General features: G+C 55.9%; 1 protein-coding gene across 1 annotated transcript in view; it reads left to right on the top strand.

The window, feature by feature from the left end:
* PRKCB (protein kinase C beta) overlaps window positions 1–6,910 on the top strand; it is an 87,583-nt gene extending 80,673 nt beyond the window's left edge. Inside the window, exon 17 of the mRNA XM_056503442.1 lies at window positions 2,883–6,910. Coding sequence (XP_056359417.1) covers window positions 2,883–3,035 — 153 coding nt within the window. The 3' untranslated portion in view covers window positions 3,036–6,910. The remainder of the gene's footprint in view (window positions 1–2,882) is intronic.
* The last annotated feature ends 3,028 nt before the right edge of the window (window positions 6,911–9,938 follow it).

Below are 9,938 nucleotides of genomic sequence, written 5' to 3' on the forward strand. Positions count from 1 at the left end.
AGCTGATCCTGACATCCTCCACCCTGGAGCTGTGCCACGGGGAAGGGGCTCCTTGGCAGTCCCTGGGAGGATCCCCATCCCTGGGGGCCAGGCAGAAACTCATCCTCATGCCTGGGGTCCGGGCAGAAAGCTCTGGGACAGCCGTACCTGGAGCGCAGAGCCACGGGCAGCAGGACACCGGCTGTCTGCCACACTGTGCCACCACCGTGCTGTGCCACCACCTTGATGTGCCACCACCTTGATGTGCCACCACCGTGCTGTGCCACCACCGTGCTGTGCCACCACCGTGCAGTGCCACCACCTGGCCGTGCCACCCTGGCGCCACCCCGCTGTGCTCCTCGTCACCTCCCAGAGTCAGTTCCCCACTGCTGGCGGCTCTTCCAGCCCCGAGCGTCCCCTGCGCTCCCTCTCTCCATGAGATCCACGCAGCCGTTCCCTGCCTGCTCCCACGTTGTTCATCATCCTGACAGAGGCCAAATTGCCACAATTCATGCAGAATTCAAGGTAAGGCAGCAGCACCCCGCACTCTGCCGTGCTCAGCTCCAGCCAAGCCCCCGGGAGTGGGGGCTGCTGGGGAGGGCAGTGCAGGGGCAGGCTGCCCTGAGCCCCCTCCCGGGCACATTGCAGCCTCTCCCAGCCCTTTCTGCTGCCAAAAAGCAGCAGCAGGAGGTTTTTCCCACTCCAGGCTGAGCACTCCCGAGGGCTGGGGAGCACGGTGGCGATTTGCACCAGTCACATGTGGATGTGTCATTCCCCTTTGCAGCATCCCACAGCATTCCTGCTCAGGAGGAGCTGCTGGCTTGGTAGGACAGGGCTGTCCTGGCCCACGTTGGTTTGGATGGATGTGGCCTTCAGGAGCCATGTGGTGAGCTCAGATCCCTCCAGGAGCCTGGGAGCGCTTTTCACAGAGACCCCGACCGCAGCCACGGCCGCTCTGCCAGGACCACCTCGTCCCAGGGGGACCCTGCTGCCACCGAGGTGGGCTTGTCCTCACATTCCAGCTGCTTCACCCTTTGCCTTCTGAACTCTGCACCTGAAGTTGACCCCTTCACCCTGTCTGCCCTTCCCTGCTCCTGCTCTGTGCCCCCAAATCCACATCTTCTTCCTTCTCTGCTGGAGAGAGGAGCCCTGGAAGGACTCTGGCACTCAGGGATGGGCTGGGAGCTGCAGATTCCGGTGCCCTGTGGAGTATGGCCAAGTGCTTAAGGCCTGACAGCACAGCCACAGCCTGGCTCTTCTGCCTTTCCTGTCTTGGCTCCTTCAGTTCATCCAGACCTGTTTTTCTTTCCACCTCGTCTCTTTTCCATCATCCTTGGCTTTTCCTGATCTTCCTCCCCAAGGCTGAAGCCATCCTGATGGGATGTCTCCTGTGGAATCTCCAAGCATCTCTGGAGGTCCTGATGCATTTCTGTCTCATCTCCCAGGGCTCAATCCAGCTGCAGCTGCAGTGTGGTGCTCCTGGGCTGTCCAGGCTGCCAGGAGGATCTGGCTCCGTTGCTGCTCGAGGCACGAAGGTTCCCCAGTGTCCCATTGGGCCAAGAGGGGCTGCAGGATGGACACAGCATCTCTCCTGCCAGCTCCTTCCAGGACAGCCATGGAGGGTGGGCTGGGGTGCAGGACGTGCAGGACTCCCACAGTTACTGTCCTCAGTTCAAGCTGGCAGATTAATCCAGGGTTGGAAATCCTGGTGCAGCAGAGCACAGCCAGGACCTGGCACAGTGGGGTCACACTTCAAAGGCAAAGTCTGGGAAAAATGGAGAACAGAGATTTCTACAAGGCATCAAATTTGTGACAGGGTCCTCCCTGTGTCAGGGCAGGGGAAGGTCACCTCCAGCAGGGACACAAGAAGGGGTGGAGAAGTCTTTAGTAACGAGGCAGAGCAGAGCCAGTCCCGGCTGCCAATGTCCCTCCACTGCCAGTGGTGTGGATGAAGGACCTGGGTGCTTGTGCTGTACCTTCAGACACCCTCCAGCCACGGCTCTGTCCCCTCCCAGAGCAGGACAGCCCTGAGCCAGGGCTCTGATCTGCAGGGTGTGGAAGAGCAGCCCACGCACTCCCAGCGCTGGCTCTGCAGTGCTGATCGCAGGCTCCCAGTGCTAATCCTGACACTAACGTCCTTTTTTCCCTCTTTTGGCTTGGGTGTAGCTGCAAAGTTGTTCTTCTTAAGAAATAGTAAGGAAAAAATTTTGCATATGTGGAATTTTCCTTCTCAGAGGTTTTGAAGTGCTGTGTGTTTTGTCTGTACAACCCTGGAGCAAATCACATCCTCCATCAATGAACCAGTGTTGGTTAACACCATATCACGGCATCATTCAAAAATCAAGCTTACAGCAGAAAGAGCTCTTGCAGCTGATCATTTTGTGCAAATTTTGACATGGTAATGACTGTTGCTGCCATTTCGAGGTATGCTGCTTCCTCCAGGCTCCTTCCTCCTGTGCGGTGCCGAGCTCTGGTTGCAGTGAGGGCTCTGCATGCTGAGAACTGCTCCGTGCTCTCTCCCACAGCAAACAGGAGAGCAGGGATGCTCCCTCTGAACACAGCCAGCTCTCACCTGTCCCTCTGTGTCCTGCTCGTGTGTTTCAGGCGTGTTAAACTGTTCTTCTCTTCTTGCTGTTGTACAGGGCTGGGAGTTCCTGCTCGGTGGCAGCTTGAGAAAGCGGCGTGGGGTGAGGACTGCTGGGACAGCATCACTCCCTTGGGGACAGTGTCACTCCCCTGGGGACAGTGTCACTCCCTTGGGGACAGTGTCACTCCCCTGGGGACAGCACAGCTCCCCCAGCCCTGCCCTCGGGTGCTGTCGCCTCTCGGGTGCTGCCACCACCCCGGGTGCTGTCACCTCTCCGCTCCTTCCCCACTTTAACTCTGTGTTTTTCGTTTAACAGAAGGACAAACGCGACACTTCCAACTTCGACAAAGAGTTCACCCGGCAGCCGGTGGAGCTCACGCCCACGGACAAACTCTTCATCATGAACTTGGACCAGAACGAGTTTGCTGGATTCTCCTACACCAACCCCGAGTTTGTCATTAACGTGTAGTCGCGGCGCAGCCCCGCCCTCGCTGTCCCACGCCAGGTGGCCCTGTACATAGGACACTAGTCTTCCGGGATTAGCAGTGCAGACTCATCCCCTCCCGCCAAACACGCCGGCCGCTTCTCCTCGGAGCCTCTCCATGTCCGTGCCACTCGCTAGCTTGGTTTCCCTAGCTGGAGGTGTCCGGGGTGCCAGTTACCGGTCAGTGATACTTCTAGGAACTATAGTTGGTGGTGACTAATAGAGTTTTTAAACAGAAATATACCAAATTGCTACGGTCTCTGTAATTTTTGCAGCGGGATGCTGAGATCCCAGTGACCCAGCTAGTCCCAAAGCGTTGCTGTGGAATGCTAAGCATGGTTGATCGCTTAAAGCGTTGTGCTGAAGCTTGCGATGAGTGTGAGCTTGTCTTAGAGGAGCCTTTTGTTCAAGACATGGATATATTTGATCAGTGTGGAAAAATCTGCTTCTAGACCTCTATTTTCCAATGCATTGTCCATAGGGTCGGGATGTTCCCCGGAGCATCCCCCACCATCCGCCTTCCCCGCGCTCGGGCGTTGCGACTCCAGACCACTCCCATGCCAGTTCTTGCACATCAGAGCAAACCTTTTTCTAAGTGAAAGGTGGGGTTTTTTGTAACATCTGGAACAGTTTGCAGTTTTGATACGCTCTGTCAGCACTCGCATAAATCTTTCACAGACACTGTCGAGATGTAACAGCTCTGTAAAGGATATTAATATTCTGCCAAAACAAAACACATTTATATTCCTGGTTTACAATTTACCAACTGAAAACATGCCCAAGACCAAAGGGCTGCACTGAGGGCTATTTATAACGGAAACTTTTCTACTTTCCACCCTCTGCTATTCTTTTCCAGACTCCAAACCCATGGATTTCACAGACACCTGATTTCCCTGATTTCCACCAAATTCCTGGGGGTTTTAGTCAGTAATCCAGGACTTTCTGCATCATTTAAAAGAAAATTCTGAATGAGAAGAGACAATTCCAGCAGCTGTTTGTGAGGCAGAGCCGTGGCGTGCGGGCGGGCAGGGGAAGGCAGGAACAGGCAGGAGGGAGCAAGGACAGGAAGGAGAAGATGGGTGGACAGGGCAGGAGCAGGCAGAGAAGGACAGAGCAGGGAGAGGAGGACAGGAGCAGGCAGGAGGGGACAGGAGCAGGCAGAGAAAGGCAGAAGGCAGAGGAGGGCAGGAGCAGACAAGGGCAGGAGCAGGGAAAGGCAGAGAAGGCAGGGAAAGGTAGGAGCAGGCAGAGAAAAGCAGGAACAGGCAGAGAAAAGCAGGAACAGGCAGAGAAAAGCAGGAGCAGGCAGAGAAAGCAGGAACAGGCAGAGAAAGCAGGAACAGGCAGGAGCAGGGAAAGGCAGAGGAGGACAGGAGCAGGCAGGAAGGGGCAGGAGCAGGCAGAGAAAGTCAGGAATAGGCAGGAGCAGGCAGAGAAGGGCAGGAGCAGGCAGAAAAAGGCAGAAGCAGGCAGGAACAGGCAGAGAAGAGCAGGAACAGGCAGGAGCAGGCAGAGAAAGGCAGGGACAGGCAGGAGCAGGCAGGCACTGCCCGTCGCTGGCCCACCAGTGACCCTGGCTGACTGTTGTGTTCACAGGGGCTGAACATCCCCCAGGTGAGCATCCCCCAGTCCCTGTCACCCCGTTCCCGTCACAGCCCAGTCTGGCTGGTTTGCAGGAACCCACGTGTGTTTTCTGAGCCAGCACTGGTTCTGCTGGATGCAGCCATTCCTCCCGGCCCCAGGGAAATGGGTGGGATTTTATCAATCATGAGGAATTCTACAGAGGAAATTCTGGTTTGTAGATCTTTTATAAACATAAATTATTTGCTTCTTTTAATGATTCCTTGAGAACTAAAGGCTGCCAGCAGCTAAGGGGCTGTCCCAGTACTGGGGGCTGGATGAGTGTCCCCCCTGTCACCCAGCCACAGCACTGTCCTGTGCCTGTGGGGGTGAGGGCTGAGCCCGTGGCCTCGGGCCCTGCCCTGGGCTGGAGGAACCCAAACCAAACCCAGAAAAACTGCAAATTGTGCCAGATCCAGGAGGGGGTTTCCGAAGGGCTCTGCACCAGGCGAGGCCCAGGGGTCGGGGGGTGGCAGGTGAGGGCTCCCGAGCCCGGCACATCCCGAGGACACGGCGCCATCCTCTGCAGAGCCAGCTGACGCCAGAGCGTGTGCGCCGCTGTCACCTTCCAACCTGTTGCTGCAGAATTAGTGTTACTTCAGTGGTGAATGTTTTTAATTTCCATCTCTTTGGCTCTGACGGCGCTCCCAGGATGCTGCTGGAGGGTCTCCGGGGCTGAGGGGCGCCCCGGGGCCGTGGGCACGATGCAGGAGCTGCTGCGGGGAGTCACATCTTTTCTGTTTGGGACTTCTGTGTCTGTGTTGGGGTGACACTTGTGCATGGAGCAGGCGCTGCTGGACGCTGAGCAAAGCGGGTGGCCTTGGAGGGGACCTGCAGGGAAGCTGGGATAAGGCACCAGGCAGCTTTGGGATTGAGATCCATGCTCCAGGGTGAGCTTGGCAAATGCCAGGTGCTCTTCTCAGGACTCACACCTTGAGTATTCCTGACACTGTCCACTCTGCTACTTGCCAAACTCTTATTCCAAGACTTATTTCCAGATGACCTGTTTCTTCTGGGAAGGAACCTACAGTGGGATGTGCCTGGCCCTGCACAGACCCTCAGATCTGTGTGGACTCCGAGGAAGGGCAGAGTGACAGGGGTTGAGTCACTGTTTATGTCATCCGATGATTTAATCTGCACTGTTGGATGGGGAAAGCAGAGTTTATGGAGGATGCTCAGAGCTCAGAGTCTCAGCAGAGCCCTGGTCCCCAGCCCCCAGGTGCTCCACAGATGTGTGGGAGAAATCCATACCCAGAGCATACCTGGAGTGCTGGGGATGCAGGGGAAGGGGAGCCTCAGTCTGGTGTCCCACCTGGATTCAGTGGGGTCCCCTGGGGCAGAGGGGGACCCAGAGCCTGGGGGAGGGCAGAGGAGGGGCTGAGGAGGCAGGACATGCTCAGGATGGCACATCCTGCCTTTGTCCCAGGCTGGATTCCATCCCAGGGCTACAGGTAAGTGGGTTCAGGCTCTCAGCTGGTTTCCCCTGGGACAGGGTGGATCAGACAGTTCCCCCTGGGGCTGTGCTGAGCCCTTGGCTGCTCCAGAGCCTGCCCTGCTCCCAGTGCAGTGTTCATGGCTGGGAGCTGCTGCTGTGCCTGTCTGCCCTGGCTGGGGCTCTGAGCAGCCTTCTCCTCATGAGACCCATCACCAGAGGAGCTATCGATCCATTTAATCCATTTAATAAATAAATGTGAGCTTGTGCAGTGGCCAAGCCGTGTGTCCAGATGGAAGATGAGTGGGCGCAGCAGTCACTGTGCTCTGGTGGCTGTGAGTCCCAGAGCTGGAGCCCCAGGGAGGAGCCAAGGGGATTGAGGCACAGGACACGAGGATCCCGCTGTTCCAAGGGCTGGGATTGCACCTGGAGGGTGCAGCCTGCTCTCACTGCCGAGTGCTGTGGCTGCTCTGCCGTGGCAGGAGCAGGTGAGGCTGCCTGAGCACACGCCTCTGGCTCCATGCATGGAAGTGTCACCTGAGCTGTTTATTTCTGATCACATTCAAAGTGGCAATTAAAACAAGGAGGGAAAAAAAAAAGAAAAAAGAAAAAAAAAAAAAAAAAAAGGAAATGTTTATTGTTGAACAGTTTGTGTTTGTGAATTTGATTTCACCTGCAAGTATTTGATGACTTTTCTACATCCTAGACTACCTGCTGTGTGTTGTCAAACAGTTCTCATGAAGACCTCCTTTTAGATGGGCATATACTCTTGATTCAATTTGCTGCATGTACGAAAAATAAAATATTTAATTTTAAAGAAACCCTGAGAGCTTGGCTTCCTTTGCCCAGGAGACTCTAGGGATGAGCCTGGGGCTGGGCATGGGGAGGGCCCTGGGGCAGGGATCCCCCAGAGGGGCCCCACCACGTCCTGGACAACAGGAAATGCTGGGAAGTTTCAGGGGTTTGGTCAAAAAGCTGCACAGCTGGGGATTCTCAGTGACTGGAGCTGCCCCAGTGCAGGTCCCAGAGAGGAGCAGCTGCACCCAAAAGTGCACGGTGGGGAGGGGGCACGTTCTTTGTGCCAGCAGTTAATTGCTCACTAATGAGTTACTGAAAGCTGCAGGAGAGGCTCTTCCCAGCAGCACCAGCCCCAGTCTCTGGCACTGGTGGGTGCTGGGCAGGGGGTCGGGACCCTCTGGGGTCCCCCAGCGCCTGCAGGGGCTCGGGGGGCTCGGGGGGCTCGGGGGCTCCTGGCCAAGGGCACACCAGCCTCTGCTCAGGCCTGGCAGAGCTGCCTGGCACATCCCTGCCTCTCTCCATCGAGGAACTCTGCCTTTTTAGTGTGTGAAACACGGTGAGTGTGTTGGGAAGGGCTTCTCCTGTCCTTGGGGATGTCAGCTGAGCTTTCAGCAAAATATCCTCGTCTCTCCCACCCCGTGTGGTCACCAGGAACACCTCCATTCACCTGGGGGTGGGAAAACTGCCCAGCCCAGCCAGCCCTGGCACGGCTGGCACACCCTGGCATCTCCTCAGCCCTGGGGGTGCCCCCATCCCTAAGCCCAGCCCCTGCTTCTCCCCTCAGCCCCCAGCCGTGCCAGGATGCCTCCCCAGCCCAGCACAGGGGTTTGGGGTGCCTGGCTGAGCCCCTCCCCAGACTCACTGCCGTGCCCATTCCCAGCATGTTGGAACCCTCCTGAGCTTCGCCTCTCCTGGCTTGTGTAAGTGAAACATTTGGTTTTGTGACACTTTCCTTAATTATGGGAGCTAATGACAAAACCATTGTGACAAATGACTCAGCTTTTGATAGTGAAGTTAATTAATTCTGAAGTTAGAGCCTCCATTGGAGTATCTGGAAAAGCCCGATTAGGAAGTGTGCTTAGCCAGCGTGACACGGGCAGCAGGAGCTGTGACAGCCAGGTGAAACCCTCCCCCCGGCTGCCAGCGAGGATCTGCCCCCAGCAAGGGGATTAAAGGCCAGACATCCTGGTGCTTGCCTCCTGATCCATCCCTCCATCCATCATAGCATCCAGGGAACACAGCCTCATTAATGCTGGACTGAGTGACCACGAGCAGCTCTGCATTGGGCGCTGACCTTCAAGAGCGTCTCCCTGAAGCCATCTTTCATCTCTTTCATTTGCATTACAATCCTGTTTGCCTCATTATTCCTTATCCACTTCTTCTTCAAAGGATTTAAATCAAATCAATTAAATTGTGGCAGGCTGGAGCAGCAGTGAACCTTTCCTTGTGGCTCAGCGTGGTCCAGCTGGACCTGACTACAGAATGGGTTTAATCTTCTGCTATTTGTTCTTTTATTGCTTCTGGGCTACCACTGCCCACAGATGCCTTTGTTCCCTGTCCATCCTTCACCCATCCCATGCAGACACAATCCACAGACAGGCTGGTCCTTGTCTGACCTTGGGGCAGGGATTCTCTTGGCTTCCCTCACACAGCCTGGGATCAGGAAGGTGGGGAGGTGCTGGCCATGGAACAGCTGTGGGAGCCCTGGGGCACTGCCATAATGCTTTTTGTCCTGTGCCATCCCTTTCCATCTCCTCTGCTCAGGGAATCAAGGATCATGGAATCATTCAGGATGGAAGTGCTCTCCAAGACCGTCGTGTTCAGCTGTTCCTCCAGCGCTGCCAAGGCCACCACTAACCCGTGTCCCTTCGTGCCACATCCACACAGCTCTTAAATCCCTCCACCTATGGAGGCTCCACCACTTGACAACCCTTCCAGTGAAGAAATTTTCCCTAATATCCAATTTAAGCCTCCCCTGGTGCAAATCAAGGCTGTTTCCCCTTGTCCTGTCCCTTGTTCCCTGGGAGAAGAGACTGATCCCCACTCCTGCCAGGGAAGCAAAGTGTCAGTGCAGAGGGGAAAAAACTCTGAGGAACGTCACGAGTGTGGGCCAAACCCCCAGATCTGGGCACGCAGCTGCTGCCAGAGTGGTCGCCTGGTCCCGGAAGATGCGTGGTGCTGGCCCACACACAGCCACCCCTGCTCCCCCAGCATCTCTCAGAATAAAGAGGCTTAATCAGAATGGATTTCTGTTCCTCCCCTGCTATTTTTACTGCTACTCAACTGTCGGAAATCCAGCAGGGAGAGCAGAGCTGGTGGGGAATTGCACCAGCTTGCACCAAGGCAGGCAGCTCGTGCCACGGGCACTGCGGCTGTGGCACGGGGGCATCGCTGGCACCCCGGCAGCACAGCACACAGGAACACCCCAGCCTCACCACTGGAGCCTGCTGGAGCCAGTGGATTGCAGCCAGCACTTCCAAAGTGTGTGCAGATATAAATAATCCCCTCGTAGGAGTGGGGAAGGATGAACACATGTGCCCAAGGCTCTGGAGTCCTTATCCCCTCGCAGCCCCCGGGAGCAGAGAATGAAGTGAAGACAAGGCAGGGCTGGAGCATCTCCCTGCATCGCTAATGACCCAAACTCGCCTTGTATCAGCCTCTCTTCCTTCAAGGAAAAACCTAATCCAGCTAGGGATTATTTCTGACTACTTACTTCCTGTCACTTTGCCAATTTAAATGCAGCAGAGCTTTCATCGCTGGATTTGGGAGGACAAAGCCTAACAGATCTCGGGTTAGGACATTTTTGCCTGCAAGGACAGCATTTTTCTTGCAGGAGTTGTACCGTTTTAGCAGCATGGGCTGGATTTTGTAATTTGTTTCTACTTGCCCAGCAGAGCAGGGTCCAGGTCCAGGAGCAGGAAGATGACAATGGACAAGGTAGGGAACAGGAAGAGGTGCTGGAGCTGGAGCTGGAGCTGAAGCTGGAGCTGGAGCTGGAGCTGGAGGAGCCAGGCTGCCCTGGTCAGGGTACCAGGCTG

This window comes from Oenanthe melanoleuca, chromosome 14 (assembly GCF_029582105.1).
Source record: "Oenanthe melanoleuca isolate GR-GAL-2019-014 chromosome 14, OMel1.0, whole genome shotgun sequence".
NCBI classification, from domain to species: Eukaryota; Metazoa; Chordata; class Aves; order Passeriformes; family Muscicapidae; genus Oenanthe; species Oenanthe melanoleuca.